The sequence below is a fragment of the Zosterops lateralis genome (genome assembly GCF_965231275.1).
Source record: "Zosterops lateralis genome assembly, chromosome: 12".
In the NCBI taxonomy this organism is placed as follows: domain Eukaryota; kingdom Metazoa; phylum Chordata; class Aves; order Passeriformes; family Zosteropidae; genus Zosterops; species Zosterops lateralis.
The window spans coordinates 19,165,166-19,187,648 of record NC_139772.1 but is presented as its reverse complement, the minus strand read 5'-3'; the positions used below and the strand labels follow the sequence as shown (position 1 = coordinate 19,187,648).

The 22,483-nt window shown below is 37.2% G+C and overlaps 1 protein-coding gene across 1 annotated transcript in view; it reads left to right on the top strand.

The window, feature by feature from the left end:
- LOC310914140 (transcription initiation factor TFIID subunit 4-like) overlaps window positions 1-22,483 on the top strand; it is a 146,029-nt gene that overhangs the window by 31,592 nt on the left and 91,954 nt on the right. Inside the window, exons 8-10 of the mRNA XM_083870074.1 lie at window positions 2,203-2,308; window positions 6,331-6,445; window positions 13,552-13,721. Coding sequence (XP_083726200.1) covers window positions 2,203-2,308; window positions 6,331-6,445; window positions 13,552-13,721 — 391 coding nt within the window. The remainder of the gene's footprint in view (window positions 1-2,202; window positions 2,309-6,330; window positions 6,446-13,551; window positions 13,722-22,483) is intronic.

Genomic DNA, 22,483 nt, shown 5'->3' with positions numbered 1-22,483 from the left:
GTAAGATGCTACTCTGACCTCTGGTGCAGTTGTTTTTTTGAGAGTATATGCCTGTTGCTGATTGGTTTCTGTGTGGAGTTTGAGATGACGATTTTGGTCTCTGCCCCTTGGAAAAGTTTGTTTCAGTAATTTTCTAGACTTTCAGCATTTGTACATACATTGAAGTCCTAGTACAGTACTTGCCAAAAGACAGCTTTTGGAATGTATTGGATAGTAAAGAAAACATTGCTATTTATCTCATCTTAAATGGTTAACTATTGTCCTGTCTTTAATGGTGTTAGTGGGTCATTTTGTAGGGTATTCACATGAAAATATTAATCAAGGGAAAACAGAACTTGGTTCTGAGCTGTAGAAGTTGCCTCACAGAGATAAAAAAAAAAGTAATTGCAGAAGATTACAATAATACCAGATAGTAGTTCTGTCCAGAGGTCCCACAAAGCTCCTTTATGGCCTGGCTTCTGGCCCATTAAGGTACAGCAGCTTTTCTTCACTATTCTCTGAAAACTGATCCAATGAATTATTGTAAAAGTGGCAACATTCTCCTTTTTCACACCAATGTATGTTTTCTTAACATGGACTATTCTGTCTTATTACCAAAACCACTCTTGTTCATGTTTCCTGAGTCTCAAAATGCAGCTAAAATCAACTTTTTTTCTGTGATTTTCACTGATCAACTCTGTTTCTTTCCTGTTTTTGAGCATGGTAGCTGCTTTCTTCTTTCCCCTCTGAGTGTGACTGCCCACTCGCTGTCTTGACCAAGTAAATTTATGTGTTTGCTTCATTTCTGTGCTTAGTACATATGCTCCATTTTCTGACAGTGTCCATAGTTGAAGCTGAATCTTTAATCTTTTTCCCCTTTTCTCTTTCTGCAAGGCAGTTATTGCTAATATTTCTACATCCACAGGTTTATTATAACTTTTTGACTCTGTATTTTGGGATGTACAAAATCCAGTTTTGTAACTTCAGAATGGCCTTATTTGGTTTCTCTCCAGAATATATCACAGATCTCTCATTACTCTTTTCTTGTTTGTAGTTTTTCACCTGTCTCCCTTCCAGTTTTGGAGCCCTGGTTCCTGCTAATGGAAGCTTCCTCGTTGCTCATCCTCCACTTTCTCGTCTCTTTTTCAGATGCTGTTTCTCCTTTCCTTTTCTCCATAGGTTGCTTTGCAGTCAGAGGTTTGGCCATTTGTTGTCCAGCAGAGTGAAATGGTGCTAGATGCTCTTGGTGGGAGTGGTGCTGTGTGGAGGGGCAGTGTGGGGCTGCCCTCCAGGAGGGAATGCTGCGTCCCAGGGTGGAGGGGTCACACGGTGGGAGGAACTAAGCCGTGACTGTGAGGAGCACGTGCCTTCTGAAGTTGCCATGCCTGAGTTGTGGTTGGAATCTTACTCACATAGCTATTTGCCAGTGTTTTATTTTCAAAGTTTACTTATGGGTTTTTTTACAGCTCTGCAGCATCCGCACATCTTTCTGAATCTTGTGTTCATTACGTCTGTGCCTGCCTTGTCCCTGATAATGTGAATGTACATTTTGCTGTTGATTAAACAGGACCCTTGCATGTGTTTTCTTTTCGATTTGATTTGTTTATGGGTCAAATTTTATGTTTCTAACCCAGGTTTAGTTTTGGGAAAGAACTCAGAACCTGAATTAGTAGTAAGTGAAACCTTGAGAATATCCAATTAGCATTTAAAAGAGTCATAGTATATGACCACCCCAGAACTTGGTTTGCTTTCTTGTGTATATCTGACTTTGGAACCCATAATATTTTAGAATTTATTTTTAGTATGTTTTCTTTAAAAAGCATAGATATTTAGTGCAAGACCTAATGTTTCTAGGTGGATACCACTACAATTATTGCAACATTTCGTTCTACAAAACTGCTTTCCTTCTTAGTGAAATTTCTGAAGACAAAAGTCCGAATTTTATTATTGACCATACAAATTTGAAATATATTTCTAGTGAAGGTTGTGAGGTATGACATCTGTGTTGTATATTATTTATTTTTTTTTAAAGCATAATGGCAAACTATGTATATACACACACACACAACCACATGCATTACATGAATATGACTTTTGTCACCAGCTGGTTGTGCTTGTAGAGATTCACATGCTTATCTTGGTAATTACAGGTATTAGTGTATTTACGTTGTGTGTGTTTGTGTATAAAGAGTATAATATAAGTATACTTTTCTTTAATAATAGCAGATTATCCAGTCAACATCTGCTCAAACTGTGAAACGAACCCCTGCTTGCCAGACTACCCAGATTAGGATGCCAGTGGTAATAACTCAGACCATTAGACCACAAGGTATGGGTTTAAATGTTTTAGTGAGATTGTTACCTTTGTATGAATTTTGTTGTAATTACAAATGAGTAGCATGAAAAAACGTACAGTGTTGACATTGGCAACATTGTTGACATTTATTTTTACCTCATGCTGGCTGAAGAATGCATGTTTCCATATGCAGTTTCAAAGTGTTTTGGATCAACACAGTGAAATGTTTTGAAACAGCCTTAGTACTTAACTCTCACATGTTTAGCTCCTTACTTAGCAGTTTTTCATGGAAAGTTCTAAACCAGGTCAGGAACTTGGCTCTCACTGTCCTAAACTGTAACTCTGGGCCAAGAAAGAATTTCTGCATTTTCCTGAAGCCTAGTGGATGCCTCAGTTTAATCATCCTATTTCTCATTCATACTCCTGAAGTAGAACGTGGTAGTCCCCATCTCTGCAACTACAGAGGTCAAGATGGGAGCCCTAGAGAAATTTCTCAAGCCTCAGGTTGGTTTTCTTTGACTCCTGTCAGTATATTTACTTCTTGGTGAGGTCAGTGACTGGCTACAGCAACCTGACATGCCGTGATTAGCCACAGCATGTGGTTTGTACACAACTTCCTCATGTGTCTGTGAGCAGGTGGGTCAATGTCTGGCTGATACTTTCCACTTTCTAAGAGGATTCCTGAAGCCTCCTTGCTTCCTAATAAATACCCACTTGTTTCTTTCTACCACTGAACCTCTTAGGCTTGGGTTTTATTTTTCCTGAATATGTGTGAGAGTATCTTATTGGATGTGGGCATTTACATGATTATTGAGGGTTTGTAATGGAATACAGAGCTTGTCATCTTCACGTACTGAATCAGGAATCAAACTAGTTTAAATGCACATAAAAGCTATTGCTGCCTACTTGACTTCATTGCTTGGTCGTTTCTTTTCTTCTTGGGAAAAAAAGCATCAGACATGTTTATTAGGAGTTGATATTTTACTTGCTCTGCTCTCCTAGGGGAATCCAAAGGTTGAATGGACACAGAGACCAAGCTGTTGCTGTAATCCTGTAGGCTGTTTTCAAAGTTAGGAAGAAATACAGTTACTGACCATAAAATGTGTTTGTTTGATAGCACTGATACTCATGTCCTGAGTTTATAACATGTCCATGCATCTTATAGCATGAGCTTTCACTTCTGACTAATGTGTTTGAGAGTGAAGGCAGATTTCATTTCTTTGCTTGTTCACTCTCCAAGTTGTGAATGTCAACAGTGTGCTGAGAATTTGCATGATACTGGCATCTGTCTTTTAAACAGTAGGTTTGGAATATGAGTTTATTCTTGATAGCCCTTGATCAGCCAGTGCAATGCAACTTAACTGGCAATTTGGCTTATGGTAGATGGTTTCATAAAAGCCAATTTATGCAGGATCCTACTTTCTGGTGAGCTTATTCCAATTTACAGGTTTGGTTAAGCCCTCCAGTATATTTTTTTAGTTACGTAGACAAAACAAGAATAAGCATTTAGAAAAGATCACAGTATAAAACCACTCATTCAGCAGCCCATGTCTAGGGAGCAGTCTGTGTGCTGGCAGCACTGTGAAGAGTGCATCATTGTGATATGTTGTAAAAACCTTTTACTGTAAACACCAGTGTAATGATATTTTATACTGACCTAGGTATTCCTCCAGAAGGAGAGAATATACTGGAACAAGACATCATCAAAGTAAAAATTACAGTAATATAATTTTGTGGAGTGTGACTTGTTAAGGATAGTTACCTCAGCACTGAGCTGACCTCCACAAAGTGCTGCATTTTCTTCCTTGACAGGAGTGAATCTCCAAGTGTAATATATCTTCAATACATCCATGTGAACAGGCTGTAATGCTTCTTAAAACAGTAGTTTAGAGAAAACTGGCAGGCTTTAGGACTTTTATATAAATAAAATTACTTCCATGGGAGTGGAAGTAACACCATTGTTACTGCATGAAAAATTCACACTCCTTTACCAAAGCACTCTACTAGTATAATAATTATGTGAATTCCATGTTATGGATGGAGGAATTGAGCCAAATAATAAAATAATTAGCTAGAGTATTTGTTGTGGCTATTTCACCAGTGCTGAAATGCAGCTAGGAATTTATAAGCTCCTAAATTTCGGCTTATTTTCTAGATCATGCTAATTAAAATTGGAAGCAGGGATGCAGTGGTGAAAGACTCTGTATATCATTACCAATCCCATGAAATACCTAGGCCCACAGGTGATTTTAATTTTCAAAATATGCTCTGCCCATAATAAAAATGGACATTTTAGGCATATTTTATGTCTAACCCTTAGTCATGCACAGTTGTGATTTATTTAAACCGGAAAACTCAAGTGTCATCCCAAATCTTACATTGACTTTGCCCAATCCACTGAGTAGAATTGCATATGCTTGGCATGAATGTGAGACTTAATTCTTACATATCCATATAGATATACATGTTTTGGGTGTGCTTTTCAATCAAAAGTTACCTTTAGTTAGAAAACAAGGCACTGATACTGATTCCAAATAAATATATTAATTCTGGAGGAGTGCTGTTTTTACTTTAAGTTTGCCGTTGCAATAATTTTCAAGGTTAACACATTTTTAATCTTCTAGATCTTAATTGTACAAAGCAGAAATCTGCTAATTTTTATCATTGTATTATTTCTTTCCTTCCTTCCAGTTCACTTAGTAGAAAACCTTTCCATTAGTTCATTGAAACAGATAAATGAATTGCCTGGTCCGTGAACTAATGCTCTCTGTGACATCTTATGGACCTTGAATATTATGATGACAAAATATTTTTATTCCCCAGGCTTGAGCCTGAAGTTCTAAATCTGGTTTTGTCTTTGCTAAAGTTAAAGGCCACATTACGGTTTATTTATACAGATGGAGAACTCAACAAACACTATCAAATTAGTTTCTCTTTAAGATCATGTGTTGGAGTTGATGAAGACTTAAAAAAAGAAAAAAAAAAGTGCAGGACTCAGTCAAAGCTGGCAGCTTTGTATTAGCCAAGAAATGTTCTTAAAAGGATATTATTAGGATAGTTGTGCTTCAGGTTTTTACTATTCACAAAAGAAAAATAATGTAACTCTACCGAGGTTCTTACCATTCCATTTATGTGCAACTGAGTCACTGGAGTGCAGGAACAACTTCACATCCTTCTCAAAGCTCAAACACTACCTCTGTAATGCTCATTAAAATGGAGAGATAAACAAGAGAGGTGAGATCTTTTAAATCAAATAGAAGTGAGTTATTTTTACATGCCGAAACACAGGTGGGATCAAAGGAAACCCAAAATATAACCCAAGTCAATGTGTTTAGGCAGTCAAGGAGGGCTTACTCCAAAAAGCTCCGTATCGGAGAGGAATTCAGATCTCTTTAATTTACTGAATGTCCACCACACTTTGGCTCATTTGGAAAGACCTGTTTTACTTGTACTTCAGGACTTGTAAAGTCTAGATACAGACATGAATTGGTTTTGAGCCATTGTTTTCAAGATGAGAAAGCAAAAGACAACCTTTATGGGGGGTGTGTGTCAAATTTGGCAATAGTGTTTTTTCTTTTATATGCAATACATTTTAAAATGCATGCGGTGCTTTCAACTCTGAAATATGTGTTTTTCACTGCAATAGAGAACAATTACTGTATAGAAAATGTAAAAGGTGTAGCTAATACTCTGAGTAGCTCTGACTTTAAGTATTTGTATTAAGAACATTTCAATTTCACCTTCTTTATTCTGAACAGATTATCCAGAAAAGTGTTTTACTGGCAATTGCAAACATACTTACGGACATTAAAAATATTATACCTTTTTATGGCCAATGGTTTTCAGTTTTGGAATCTTCATTGATCTGTAAATATTAAACAAACTGTAATATAAATTTTGTATTTTAAATTGTTCTTCTTCAGCACGTAGTCTTTAAAAATAATAACTTCCTTTGTTTGCAATTTACAGACAGTTAAATTTAGTTCCTGGACAGAAGGTTCTTTGATGTAAATTGTCTAAGACAGCTCATAATAACATTGCTTGGTGTTTTTCAGGCACAGTAGGGAAGGCACCAACAATACAAGCCAGTAAAAGTCCTGGGGGCTTTGGTGTTCAGGTCTCTGCAAATCAGAAAAACAAGCTGAATGACCCTGGAGGTGGTTCTTTCAGGTAAAAAAAGAAAAAATAATAATAAAAAAATGCAGCAGGGTGGTTGGGGGGGAAGCTGAAGTATAAAACAGAATTTAGAATTGATGTAACACCAGAGGGCAGTCTTTTACAATAATTCCTGTCCTTTTTCTCTGGGATTGGATGGCAATTTTCAGACTTAATTCTATTTTTAAAAAAGGGAGGGGATCATGATATATCTTGAGGATTTTTCTCTTAAATGCACATTTTAAATGTTTAACAAAACCATAAATTCTGTGGATTACAATAAAACTTCTGCTGAATGGAGTTCTGTGCAGGAGGATTTAAAAGAGTCTGTGCTTGGTGTTCTGCATTGGATTGTGCTGCTCCTGTGGAATGTATCTTGCTGGGAAGGGGCTCTGGTGGTGAGGTCAGGGCTCTGTGGAGCAGCCCTTCCTTGGCCAAGGACAATCTCAGGGCCTGGGAGGGGATTCCCTGAGCGTGGGGGTTGTTGGTTCTAGTTTTTAGGGAATTTTCTGTATCTGAGCTTCCCATGCTTCCTTAGCTCATAGAGGTTGGGTGCTTTGTGGGCCCCCTCTAGGAATCAGGTGCTGCAAAGGTTCAGCACAGTAGCAGTGATGCACAGCCAGTTCTTTATACTCCAAACTTCTATTTATATATATTTGGGATATTTGTACTTTTTGTAGTGAAAAGCAAATCTTATGTTTACTGCATTTTGCTCTCACTCACACTATTTTACTTGTGTATATTTTAGTTGTGTTAAATTACTGAATGACAAAATATTCCTAGATTTTAATTTTCATCTTCTGAGATTCTTATGTTGCTCTGACATAATCAAACCACTAATTAATTTTCAGGCTTATGCTTTTGCAGGTGAAGTAACAGAGAATTTGTAGCTCTTTGAAATATCTCTGCTTTGAGGCATGTCAGTATTGTAACTAATAGTGGTAGTACTTAGTATTAATCTGGAAGCAAAATCATTCAATTTTTTATTTTCCAATGCTTTTGCCTCCCACTGAGTATTTAAATGAATTAAAATGTCTGTTGGGTTCAATTGTACTGTCTTAATAAGTATTTTTTATGTTTGTAAGCAACATGAGCATTTATTCTTCGTTAGTATAGCTTTCAATTTTACATACACCAAAAGGGACAGCATTTTTTTAACTGGATGTTGTAAACTGTGCCAGGATTGATTCTTGCATTCACTTAGTTTATACATAGAATATATTAGGTTAGCTGGAATTGTTAATTTTCCCTTGGGGAGAAGCAAATGCTCAAGGCACTGATTGATAAATCAATAAATCTTTAGTGAGTTTGGTAAATAAGCTGTCAAGGGTGTATGTCATTTTTCCTCTAGAGAACAAATTTTAGTCAGAATTAATGTGTTTGTTTCTTTACATTGTTTTCTCCTTCAAAATAGTAAGACACAAAGCTGCATTTAAATAAGTCCATAAAATTGCAAGGATTTATAAAACAGCAGCAAAGATCAAGCTTTTTCCTGATATCTTAACAAAGAATTCAGTTGTTTGCATATTTGCATTTCAACCCCTAACCTCTCCTGAGGACAAATAGATGTCTGACTATTAAGCCTAAAGGCACAGAGCTGGAAATCTGTATTAATCCTCTGAAAGCTGACTAGTTTTCCTCAACATTCCCAGCGTGTGTGAAGAATGTGTTTTTAGCCAGAAGGCAAACTGGCATCTAAAGCAAAGCAAGAATTTTGAAAAATAGTTGTGTTATGTATAAATTTATTTTGCCCTTAGTGTTTTATTATTGCATATTTGTTTCATTATTTTGCATTCTGCTTTTTTTAAAATAACTTATTTTAGCTTTTCACTTTTATGAGCAAAGTGTTGGTCACTAAAATCAGAAATTTGAACTTCATTGTTTTTTTGGTTTTTTTCCCTCTATTCTGAACTGTAGGAGATACAAGATGGAATTACATGAAAGATCTAGCAATTAAGAATTTTGCAGATTGCAGCTATGCCTTTAAGGTTAGCATTTATTAATGAACTGTAAGACTGTTCACATGAGCTCACTGTTTGTTACAGTAGCTGTTCTGTGATGCAGAGTTCTCAACCCAAGAGTTCTGCAATGTGAAGCTGTGCTTGTGAAATTTTAGGTGACCTTCTTGGTATTAAATTTATTGTTGCTGTATTTTTCAGAGAGAACTACATACAATCCCAGTTCCTAGTTAGTTGACTTTTCAACTCTTTTAATACCTAAGGACAGAAATTTGAATTACATTTTTAGTAATTTTTCTGTTTATTTTGCGAGCAGAGGACTCGACTTGGGTTTGTACCATAACAGGCCAGCCTGAGGTTTCTGCAGCTGAGAGAACAAAAATCCCACTGGAGTCTGCCAGGGACCTGCATGTTTGTCCACAGCTGCTGCTCATCACCTTGGCTGGTCCCCTCAGAGCTCCCTCTGACACCAGCTCCTCCTGGTGTGGTGACCACAGCAGGCTCTCAAGTGATTCTTACCCACAGTTCAGGTAGTGGCCATTAAAGGGAGGGAGCTGTGGAAACATTTGTTCCTGATGTTGAGATGGAATAATTTCAGTTGGAAGGTCCAGCTTCCCGCTTGGATCAGAGCCTGATCCGTATGTGCTCTGCATTTCTCCAAGGAGGGAGGTGGATGTTTGTCCTCCTGTGTTATCCCACCACTTCCAAACTGCTAAACAGGGCTCAGTGGCACTGCATGGCAAGGCAGAGGTGAACAGATCTGCTCTGTGGTGTGTGAGATGTGCTGTGTTTTGTTTGCCATAGGGTGCCAGGTAGCCAAGTGCTCCTTCCTTTTCACAGAAACCTTTCCTTTTCTGAAGTGCTGTTCCCAAGTTATATCTGACCTCCTGGAACCTGGCACTGTCAGCTTTTATACAACCAGAGTGTATAATTCTGCTTAGAGTTTTTTTTAAAATTATTATATTTACCTAGTAATTCCTCCTGTTTTCAGAGGGGCTTGTGTTCAGAGCTAGCTCTGTGGAACCTGGAACCTCCTGGAACCTGGCAGTGTCAGGTTTTATACAGCCAGTGGCATGGGGCTTGTTTTCAGAGATAATTCTGAGAAGCCTCTGAGATCATTTGAAGCTGATCTTAGTATCTGTATTTTATTCTGCTGTCTGGCTGCATTTTGAGGTAGACTCTATGTGGAAATAAAAAAATTTTTTCCAGACCATCCTTGCATAGCCAAAAAAAAATCTCTTGTCTAGTATTTTATTTTCATTTTTAAAAATGAAAGTTTAAGAACATAAGCAAAGCAGCTTGCCCTTGAAGTGGTAGAAAGCTAATGTGGATGTTAAATGGGTAACTTCAAAGTTTTCATCTCAAAATGGTATGGGACAAAATCTTGCCCTTGAAGTTCTTGTTTTTCTAAATGAATGTTTCAAGCTGTAAGGGGACTGGTTTTTTTTCCATATATTTCAAAATAAAGAAAAATGCTGACCATAAATATGGTCTGTTCTGTCAGCCCTTCTGCTTATCAGGGAAAAGATTTTACATAGAGAATGAATTGTGTGGCAAAGCAGTGTTAAGGAGACATTTCAAATTATAACATGAAGGTCAGAATAAGCACTATAATTAATGTGTAAATGGAATCTATGCCATTATAAAATATAATACAGTAGTGGCTGTTCCAGTAATTTCAAGTCACCATTTATATGCCATGTATTGTTATTAATCTCAAATTGTGTGATCCATGGAATCTGTGGGATGTAGGGACTTTGTCCTAATAACATGCAATTTCCCTTGTAAGAGAGAGGGGAGTCAATGGTATAATGTTGTCTCCATTGCTTTGTGCATTCTTCTGGCTTATTTGGGAGCAGTTCAGTATTGCAGTTTGGGACAGCAGTGGCTCAAATCTGACAAAGTGCATGAGAAAGAAAAACAGTGCATTCATGTAGTTAGGGTTATGTTCATAAAGAAAATGCCACCAGGTTTTTATAATGGCTGCTCTTAGTTTAAACGAATCTTTGAAACCTTTCACAGATAACTGTGCAATACTTTGGGTTTTCTTGCTTATTTTCAGATAAGATTTTTTTTTTTTTTTTTGCAATTACATGAGTGTTTCTGATTAAGAGGAAAGGGAAAATTGTTACAAGTGGTTGAGTATAGGAGGAAGAATTGGATTCTTGGATTATTTGAGATACAGTTTGTGTTTGGAGGGAGTTTGAGAACTCATGCTGTCTTAAAAACACCATGTGTATTGGAATGCTAGATTCATCCTAAGAGACTCAGAATTTAATTCAGTGAAAACCAGGAATATTTATTAAAACAGTAGAGTTAGGACAGGCATAGTAATATCTGCCAAGAAATATGAAATTGTTAAATACTGTGCTCTGATGAAAAAGGAAGATAGACAGTAATCATCAGTTTAGATGACCACTGGATGGCATCTTTGTTCCACAGAATGACTTCTGAAAACTCACTTATCTGGGCTTAGAAGTTCACTTTTATAGAAAACTGTTCAGCAAGAATAGCAACTCTCTTTATATATAAATGTATGTTTCAGTATCCAAACATTTTTCATTATGAGGTTCCTCAAAGTTAGGAAGACTATATGGATAGGGTTCTTTCTATCAGAAAAAAATGTAGTCCCAGCTGTGATTAATATATTTCTTATTTTTCTTCCATGTAATACTGAAAAAAAAAAGGATGTATTTACAGATTGTAGCTCGCAGGTGTAAGATGGAAGAAAATGATTCTGTCCAGGAGTTACAGTGATGGTCTTTGTAAGTGGTCTTGCATTGATTTGGATAATTTCATTGAAATCTAATTTGTGTCCAAAATACATGTCTGGGTTTATTTCAGAAAATACTTGTTTATAATGTGGTCACAGATCTGTACACTGAATAAAAATTGGAGTAGCTAAACTGCTAAGCAGCAGGAAGGTAAAAGATTGATGGTACTTTCTTCAGCTATGAAATAAAAGGAGAGAGAATTACAAACTGCTCTTAGAAGTTATGTTCTGGAAGTCAAGACTGCTGCATTGATTTTTTTTTTTTTTCTTTTTAATGGAAGACTGCTTAAAGGAGATAGGAGTTGGTAGTCCTTGACAGGAGTTTGGTTTTCCCATGGTTTGAGGCCTGCTGGATTCGGGCCTTGTGAGTCCTGGTTGATTCTCACTCTATTTCAAGCATTCAGGTCTTAACCCGACAAAAATCTTAGTTCCTTTCAGTTTTTCTTGTGGTTTTTAATTTGTAGAATTACAAACTTTTGAGCTGTGACTGGATATTTCAAAATGTTGCTGTTGGGAGCAGTGTGGGCAGGCTGGCTGTGGGCATGGAGCCAACTCCTCACTGCAGCCCAGGGTCCCTCTGTGAGCGTCCACACCGTGTCAGGATTAGAGGGATGAAGCACCTCCCCTAGGAAGGAAGGCTGAGAGAACTGGGATTTTTCAGCCTGGAGGAGAGATGGCTTCAGGGTGTCCCAGCTGAAGGGAGCCTGCTGTAAAGATGGGGAGAGACAATTTACAAGGGCATGGAGTGGCAGAACAAGGGGGAATGGCTCCAAACTAAAATGGAATAGCTTTACATTGGATATTAGGAAGAAATTTTCCCCTGTGAGGGTGCTGAGGCCCTGCCACAGTGTGCCTAGAGAAGCTGTGGCTGCCCCTGGATCCCTGGCAGTGCCCAAGGCCAGGTTGGACATTGAGGCCTGGAGCAGCCTGGGGCAGAGGAAGGTGTCCCTGTCCATGGCTGGGACTGGATGGGCTTTTAAGTTTCCTTCCTCCAAAACCATTCTATGATGTTGCATCACTGTTCTCAGGAATTTCATTTTAAGACAAGAAGTCAAGTGCTCAACACTCCTGGAAATTAGTAGAAGTTCATTTTTATAGAATTTTTCTGAAAAGCCTTGTAAAATGTTCCGTTTTCTGCCTCAAGTGTTCAGCACATTTCTGTAGGTTTACACAAATAGAAGTCCTTTTTTGAATTCTTCCCATAAAAGAAAACAAAACCAGTATCTCTCAAACCAGAGTAGTCTTACACAAAAATTGGCTGGTGTGGTGCAGATAACAAGAAAAGTATGGGAGGAGAAGGAGGACCTAGATTATGGATTTCTGAATTTCCTTCCTTTTATTCTCAGACCTTACCTGCAGCTGTTGGTTTTTACTCTGGGCATTAAGCTTGTTACAAGTGCATAGGACATCATGTATGTAACAATTTTAAAAAAACCCACCTTTTAAATTAAGCTTTTGTTTGTTTACTTTATACAGTAATAGGAGTCTGGAGTTGAATGTTCTTATCCATATATATATATTCTGAAAATAGTATTCTCAAAGATTGTGTAATCACTCTAGAATATGTTGAAATAGTGTTTGTGGCAATAGTAGCTGTGAAACAGAATGTGCTAAATCCAGATGGCTGTTTGCACAGCTCTGAGTCATACCTCAGACAGGTAGGGGAGGTAAAGATGCTTGGGAGATACCGGTATGGAAACTCAAATTTGTTTGTACTTTCTCAAGCTGTTAAAAAGGATGTTGCAGGCCAAAAAATGGTCTGGGAGTTGCTATCATCTTCTCAAATGCAGCTCATTTTCCTAAAGCTTGTTGACACAACTGATATTTGTGTGTTGCCAGGGAAAATACCAGCACATACTCAAGCCACATTTGGAGCCCAGGCCTACCTATGACCTCAGTGTGGTCAAAGAATCTTCCCTGACTGTTGCTGAAAATCCTTTGATGCCCTTTTAGCAGGAACTTGTGAAATGGTGCAGGATTAAAAAATCATGGTTTTGCTTTTGATTTCTGTTATTTATTTTACCATTTTATGCCTAGTTTTCTTTAGAAAGTAAAAAGCCCAGTGTTCAATTATTAGTGGTGATCATTGCCTTTAGTTTCCTGATCAGCCTGCTGTCATTGATATCACTTCACTCAGATGAGGACACCTCTGTCGCATCTTCTATTACCAGATAAATTGTTCTGCTTCTGATGCTTTCCTGATATGATCAGAGAAATTTGTGGTTGTTTCTGAAGATACTCTATGAAAATGGAGACATGAGGGGTTGTGTCTCAGTTGGCCCACACATTGGCATGTGGCATGATGATTACTTCTGGAGAAGCAGATGATGCAAAAAATAAATGTATTACAGGTAGAATTTGGGTTTATATGGCTTTTTTTTTTATTTTAGAGATGATGACGACATCAATGATGTTGCCTCTATGGCTGGTGTTAATCTTAATGAAGAAAGTGCCCGAATTATGGCCACCAACTCTGACTTGGTTGGAACCCAGATCCAGTCCTGTAAAGATGAACCCTTCCTTGCTGCTATACCTCTCCATAAACGCATACTTGAAACGGGTGAGAAGCACATCCTTTCCTTCTGGGAGTGTTTCCTGCAGTGTGATGAGGTTCTGAGGAACACAATATGCTTAGCACTTAAGATGTTTTTTTAAGTATTTGATTACATAATTTTGTATTTCTAAACTTTCAAGGTTTTTGTGATAAAAGTAACTTACTTCAAGTTGGAAATAAAATAGTGTGCTGGTACTTTTAAACTTCATGCTTTCCCCATGTTTTTTATACCAAGGATCTCAAAGCTCTTTGCAAACATGAATTATTTCTCACAATCCTCCTTCATGTTTTACACACGAGAAGATTGAAACAGGGGGGCAGAGTAAGTAGTACAGGTCACAGAGGACACCTGTGAATAACATTTAACAGAATGCTTAAGTTTCCTGTCAAGATTTTCTTTCCTCATACAAACCAGTTATTCGGTTCTTAACACCTGCATCTATTTAAGTTCATAGTGATTTTCTTATGGCATGATTTCAAAAACCTGTGTTTATTTATTGTGGCAAAAAGGTATGTTTATTTATTCTGCCATTTGAAAATGGAATTTAAAAACTTCAGTAGAATAATTGTTCAAAATCAGTGATGTTTTAAGGTTAGGAAATATGCTTCTATAAAACAGAATGTATTTTATGTGACATACTTTATTAATGTACACTATGTGTTCTGGTACTTAAATGTATATTTTTCAGTATAGTTTTGGCAGTGTTTTCAGTGCCATCTGTGTCTTAACATACTGAGCTCCAATTATTTAGGAGTGTAAATTGTATCTCTTTCAGACCTGTGCTTACATCACAAATTTTTAGGGATCTAGTTCTCAGAGTTTTAAAGATAAGACCAAAATCTTGTTGCAAATCAGTGCAGTTATGGAGTTGTGGTTGCTTCTGAAATGTTATTTGTGTTTATGTTCATTGAATTAACGGGAGCCTTTTTATATTGCAGTTGCAGGCAAGTTCTTCATTGACTTATTGTCAGACTTCACTCTTGTACTTTACAAAATGCCATTTTCAGTTCCCCTTCAGAGAAAGGCATGGCTTTGCAGGCTGTAGGCAGCTCGCTGTGGGGATGATGACGGCTGGGAAAGCAAGTCCTGCCTTTTGGGACGGGCTTAGCACCACCTGAGACTGCAGCCAGCGAGGGCTCCGTGAAATGTGTCTGAGAAACTCTTGAGAGGGATGCTCACATAATAGTTGATACAGGTGTAAGAAAAGGAAAAGGCAACAGACATAAAACTGTTAAAAAGAATGGGAAATCGGTAATGAATTTGCCACATAAGCCTTAATGAGCTGTCTGGCTATAACAATTGCTGCACAACATGGAGCTGTAATTACAAGTGCAGGACTTACAGGAATCTGTACATACTTTAGGAGCCACAGAACCCATCACACTATTCATCACTGCCTTTTGGGGGTTGTTCCTCTGAGGAACAAATCCCTGTGGCTGTTTTTGAAGCTTTATTAGCTTTGATAATTGAAATGAAACTTTCAAAGATTTTAAAAGCAGCTGCAGGGATTTACTTCTCAAAAGCAGTGAATCCAGAAGAGCGGCCACTCCTAGTGATCTCCTGCAGCCACTTTCAGAGTGGTTTTATTTTGGTTTTATATGAAGCCTTTTATAGTTTTGAAAGTGGCTGTGGAGTTCAGAAGTGGCTACTATCTGGGATCTATGGCTCTTGAGGAGAAAATTCCTTCAGCCGATTTTGAAGTTTTAGAAGCTGGGTTTTCACTGTGTGTGGCCAGATTTGTTGTTTGCTTAGGACCACACACAAATTTAGTAATTTGTGCTACTGGGCACTTAAAATAATGACATTGTAAGTTCACAACAAGACTCAGTGCCATATGTTGCTGTGACAACACCAGGACTAAGCAAAGCGCCTGTGACCTTCTCGAGCACATTAGGAAAATGTCTGTTATGTGAGTCCTCATTCTTCTGTTTTCATTATACCTGTTGACAATTAGATAAGATACATTGTTTCTTCTTACTTTTGCCTGAATATTACTTAAACAGATGATATTTTCTACCTTTAGGTCTATTCATATTTGATCACTTCAGTTTTGGAGCAGGTTTTTAATGTTTCAGTAAAAAAGAGATTTGTGGTGTGTACCGTAATAGGAAACTGCTCTTGTCTCCTTTCTCAGAAGCTAGATCTTTTAAGTTTTCTGTAATATTAATCTCCTCTTCTCTTTTCTGAATAAGAGCTCTGTCAAGCCACTCGGTAGTGTTCCCCAAAGGCTGTTTCAGAGATTGTGCTTCTGTTCACCAGAGTTGGAATATAAACTGGTAAAGTGAGAGCAGATGCTCTTCAGACTTTGGCAGTAACCACCAGCCAGATGCCTCAAAGTCATAGTGAAAGAGGTTTCTTAATATATTGTGTGTTCTTATCTCTACTTGAGCTTGGCAGTGTTATAATCCAAAGTTTATTTTAAATCTAAGGGACTAATATTGATCCATTTAAATGGAAGATGTAACTGAAAGGTAATTCATGCAAAGATATTCATCCACTTCCCACATGCTTCCTTATCCAATTTTGTATCTAGTCATTTTGGGTTGGTAATCATTGCCATTTGTTCGTGTAGGAAGGCAAGGCTGTGACTGTTTCAAATTCTTCCTTGATGCAAAATCAAGAGTGGGTATTTCTCAGCATATAATGTATTTCTTTTGTTATTCCACTCGGAATCATAAAACTTTAAACCCTGATCTTTCTACATGACAGCATAGCACAATGAAACATATACAAAGGGTTGTAAGGCTTTTGTTTCTCTTTTTGGGAAGTTGAGAGGCAGAGGTTGGTATTCATCATGCATGTGCATACTAACTCCTGACATTTTCTAGGTCTTTAACTTTGTTAGTAGAATGAGTAGTGGCTCTTCAGAGGGTCAGCAAGCTGATTAGACTCTCACAAATAAATAATGCTGAAAAATCTTAGCTTTTCCACATGGTTTTATGGGAAAGAAACAAGAAAAATAACCTTAATTTGTAATTGTTTCACTTTTGTTCATTCTTAAGTTAGTTCTTGCTGGGTAAGAATGCTGTGTTAGGTTTTAGAAGCTAGTTTTTGACATTGTGAGTTTCTGCTGTTTACAGAATGAGGCAACAGGCAACACTTAATAAAGCAGATTTTTAAGTGTGACAGTTTTCTGTAGTTTGTAACCATCTTGTGAAAATAGAGACGACTTGGCTTTAATTCCTTCATTACAACATGGTTTCTGAGTGCAGATAAGAACAAGGCTGCACTGCATTTTATATTAAATATTAGTGAAAGGTAGCAGGAGACAGCGAAGGATGGCAAAAACCCTTTTTATAACACCATGATAACTAAATCCTTGGAAAAAGGAAACAGCTGTCTTAGGTACTTTTCTGAGAACTTGGTGGTCTCTCAAACCTTCACTGGGGGGATCCAAAAAACTTTGCTTTATATTTTGTGAACAACAAAGCATGATACCTTCCCAGACTTAGAATCTGCAACAGCTTATTAATTCCCGCAACTTTTAGTTCTAACTGATTTCTTCTACAACCAGGTGATGCCAATTTGCTTTTATTAACTCTCCCTAAAATGTGACAACCATAAATTAACTGTCATAATGCAATAATATTTAAGCAAGAGTTTGGCATATCGTATTCCTTGACTTAGATGGTTCCTTTTTCTCTTTCTCTTTGTGTTCTTCATCTCATTTTTCTACTTCAGTTTTGTTGTTACAGAGCACTAGCTGAATAGAGCAGATGTGGCATTCTAAGAAATATGGGACTGGTTTGGCCATACTGAATACATTTTGAATACTGTTCATCTTGTATCTTTCAAATTATTTAAACTTAAATATATATGATAGAAATTTATTGGTGAATCAGCCATGAAATTTTTTGTTTCACTTTCAGTTTTTTACGTCTGCATTAATAAATAGATTGTCTATAGCAAGGTTTGGCAAAATGTTGTATTTGTTACCGAGCATTGTAATCTGTCCTTTGGAAAAAGTCTCTTATACTGACATAGCATACATCTGCAATATTTCCCACCACAAACATAGTTCTGGATTCTCTTGCTTCATATAAATAAATTTTTAGTCTAGAGCACATGTAGTGGTGCTTACCAGTTATTATAAAGCTTGAAAATGTGCTGGTGAATCAAGTTTCTCCTAGTTCAGTAGTTACAAGTCCTACAGTCTTCCTTAAAACAGCTTCAGAGAAGCTTGGCTGGTTAGAATTGAGCCACTGTTTCTGTCAATATAACAGTTGTATGGTTAGGCTCAACATAATTTATAGATTTACCTTTTTGTTATTTTACATGTAAAATATGTTTTTAATTCTGTCTGATGAAATATTGATTATTGCTCTGCCTTGATTCTTTCTTCGTTCAACCACACTTGAATTGCATGTCTGCTATAAAACTGCATGTTAAAACATACAGAAATAGCTTATCTGTGTTTTCTGTATTCTGGAGTGTATTGAATCTGCTGTGTGGCACCACAGTGGCAGCAGTTGCGTGCATATGTATATATTCTAAGTAAAGAATTTGTGTGCTCTAGAGGGCATTTTATATTGCTAAACCATGCTAAACCATAGGGGTACCCTTCATGGAACCAGGCCAGGTGATTTCAGCCTCTATTTAAGGCATTTGTTATTAGTTCAGTAAGTCTTTCTGTCATCCTCCTTTTCTGGGTTTGTTTGTCAACGTTTGTATTCATGTTTGAATGAGATGAAACTGTCCTATTGATGGCTACTCTTCATATACAGAGTAGCTCCAACATAAAAGTATAGTTATTTTCTGGCTGCTTTACTTTAGAGGGCTTTTATAGCTACTTCAGTTACAGTGGTTGTGTGTTCTGAAATTCTGAGCTCTCCAATTGCCTGTGAAGATAATTTTTTGTTTTCACAGCACTTTTTGTTGATGTGACTTAGTTGTTTTCACTGCTGACTTTTAACTTTTGTCCATAAGTTGATTTGTCTTCAAACTGAAGTATTCCTTTGAATATCATTTTTTCCATGCTGTGGATGTAACTCTGGATTGTGTTTGGGAGTTGCTTTAACACTTACCTGTTCATAAGTGTGGCAGATTGAAGTAATGCACTGTCCTGAGCACATGCTTAGTCTGCTGGAGCTGTACCTACAGTGGAGTTCTCTGGATTCTATGTGCTTTTTCTCAGGGAACAAAAAAAGTCATGTTAGGTATTGTATAATCCAAATTGCAAGTTATTGTGCCAGCCAAAAGCATGGACTTCCTCTACTTTCTGTAAACTTCAGTCTGGCACTGCAGAGATGTGGCAGGTGTAGAGATGTATCCACATTCTGACATCTGGAACAGTTCTGTAACTTGGGATATTTTCATTAGTATAAAACAATTTGCTGAAAATTGTATTTAGATGAGAAGATGTGCACTGCTCCCAGTTTTCTAAGTGATATTCATAGTTGTCATAGTTGTTTCTTAGGCTGAGATTTGAATTTATTGTACATGTTCAATAGAGAATTTGGTATTATATTCCAACTGAATCAATTGCTTATGTTACAACGTTATAAGACAATTATATTTTATTTACATTTATTGTTTCCTTTTCAAAAAGGTGGGGATACATTCCCATCTTAGTATCAGCAGCAGTGTTGCCAAATAAACATAACCAGTAAGTACTTCAGCAATATGTTAAACCCTGTTGTTGTTCTTTCTTTAATAGGTCCATGATTAGACTTCCTGTTTTACAAGATGTCCCAACATGTGTTGGAATGGTTACTTCAGTACCACCTGAGAGCTTGGAGTCTGCCTTTCTGTGAAAGGTAGGGCAGCTTCTGTTCAATATTTTTTGTGTATTTCCAAGGTTTTCTTTTTATTCATCTTATTGGCTCTGCAACACTACAGAATCTGAGTTATGCTTTTAGCAGTACCACCTTTAGTCGTCAGAACTGATGTTATTTCATCAAGCAGTAGTTTCTCAAAATAAATATGATTAATTTAGCTATGTTAAAGCTATGATTATTTATGAAGAAAATGATACTGTCTCTTCAGGCATCATTTTCAAAGGTTTTACTCCAGCTGAACTGAAAGCAGGACCATACTACTTGGTCTCAGAAATATTTAGAGAATTCAAGTTTTGTTTTCACCATAATTTTGTTTTCACCCGTTTTTTGTTCTGTGAATGTAGTGAAAGCACCATTTTTAAAAGATCTTGCTATTTCTGGAAGGCAGTTCTGGCCTTCAGGGCCCACCAAAATATGTTACCCAGACTCAGAATAAGTTTACATCTGGGAATTGAATGGCTTAAATTTCCAGGTCTCTGCAAAAGGGAGTAAAATTAAGATCATCATTCTGTGGAGATGCATTCTCTACCAGATTCATTTATGAAGTCCATGGATGTAAAATAAGAACAATAAAAAGAAAACCTTAGAGAACCATTCAATATTGCAATAAAGCTGACTTACATTATCCCTGTAGGCAAACTCCATGCTCTAGAGGTGGTGCTAATGTCCCCAGCGCTCAACACATGTTGGAACATCTTTGTGGAGGAGGAAGTCATTGATCAGGGAGCAGCATCTTCCAGGAGCGTTTAAGGGGGAAAAAGTAAAAGGTAATATTTTAAAAAATATGTTGGAATGATTGTTCATTATGTTTATTTGGCAATCCTGCTGCTCATACTAAGGTTGTAGTGTTTTCATTTCTTAAAATTACTGAGAAACTTTGTAAACTTCCTTTAATCTTTCCTTCTCTCATGGGTTTGAATTGCATTTGTCAGCCTCCTTCATATTGCTGAGTTTACTGCACACAAGTCCAGAATTTACTAACACTCATTGACAATTTGTCACTTTTTTTCAGTGGTTGTAATGCAGAGAGGGTTAATCTGTAGTTTAACCTGTTTTGCAGTCCTTTGTGTTAAATAAATCACAACCAAATATTGAACTGGTATGAAGACATTCAGCTGCTAACCAAAGGGTAATTGCTTTCAGGGAACTAGTTGTGCCAGATGAAGTACCACCATCTGTTCTTGCACAATAGTGTAGAAGTACAACTTTAATATAAACTATCATAAACGAAAGCTATTTTGACAAAATTAATCTGACCTAGTTAAATTTTGCAGTGGTAGATCTGGTGATGCTCTATTTGGTATTAATGAATGTGAAATGGTGTCCTGATCTTGGCAGTTTTAATTCTAATCCTGGGCATACACAGATGAAGGTGCTGACATTTTGAAATTCAGGATATGATCTTTGGTGTTCTGGTATCCTTTGAATTTCCTGGGTTTTGTGCATATCCTCCCTGTCTGGCATGCCCATCCTGCCTCAGACGAAGCCTCATGTCTGCACCAGGCTTATGGTGACAACTGTGATACCTCTTCTGATTTTGGTGCCAGAGAGATGGTTTCTCAGGGGAAAGAAATTGCCAAAATGTCTGTATTGTTCACACAATTTGCTTTAAAAATCAGAACCACAAAGGCAAGTTCTTATACTTGCTATTGCTTTGAATCCTGTGGATGTGATGGAGAGTGTGTTCTGTTCCTTGTGAGGACTATGCTGTTGGATGCTGGCATCTGTCATTTGACGTTCTTACAGGAGTTCCGCTCCATCTCTGTCTTACCTGGTGTACTGTCATAATCCTGTATTTATGATGTTTAAGCCTGAGGTCCTGTCTTGGTTTACTATTTTGAGTTTAGTTCAAGAAACACATGCATGAAAACTGCATGAAAACAGATAAATCCCCAACTAACAACTTCTCTATTGTTTTCTTAGGGACTCCTGTTGGTGTCATTGCTGTATTAGTTCTTTGTGGTCTGGTCCTTTTAAAAATCTCTTTTGATTTGACTCTCTAGAGAGTAACCAAGTACAAAAGTGCATTGAGGTATTTACTATTTTTCATAAAAATAGTGGATGTATTTTCTAGTCCTCTACAGTCGTTCTGTGTTTATTCTTGAATATTCCTGAATGTTTTTGGACATGCTTATTATGGTGTATTTTTTGTTTTGGGAAAACCAAGACGAAGAAGAAAAGATCATATAACTGTAATCTATGTGTTCTTGTTTGACTTGTTGAGACCTGCCCCTTTCTTTAGTATTTTCCTCACACTGTTCAATTGCTGCAGCACAGATTACTGGGATTATAGGGTAGGATGTGGAGCTGTAATTCTCAAAGACTTTGTCCTTCAGTGCGTCCTTTTAATAACTTCAGCACCCGCCCTTCTTTTAGAATATACACATCAAATGGCACAAAAATATTCTTGAAGTTGTATTATTTAAAGAGGAGGAATTAAACATCAAACTTGAGGATATTGTCTTTGCTTAACACATTCACATTTTGATTCCTTCTAAAAGAAGTTAGGTGATACACAGTTTAGTTACAGAAGAGAGCAGGGAAACAATTAATTGTAGTGCCTTATGTTCCTTCAGAGTTGACATTCTTTCTGTCCTCTCTGCAAGCCTTCCTTGCTGTTGGAATGCCAAGTGTTCTCTGCTCCTGGATGCACTATTTATGTGTATATCCTTCCATGCTTTGTGGCAGCTCCTTCCATTTTCCAAGTCTCCACAAACCTCTGTAGAATGTCATTTGGTGACTGGCTGGGTTCTGTTAGAGACAAACCACTAAGGGTAATAAAAAAGACTCTTTATAGATGATTAATAGCTGCCTTTCAGCTGTTTAATTATCTAGCTTAGAGACAGAATTTTGGAAGCTGGATTGTCTGGTTATATGTACCTTAACACAGATCTCTTCTCAAAGTTTTTCTTTTTGCCAAAAAGCATGAATTATGTGTGAGTTCCCAGACTTACCCACTGGTTGAGACTTTTTAGAGAAGTGGAGGCTTT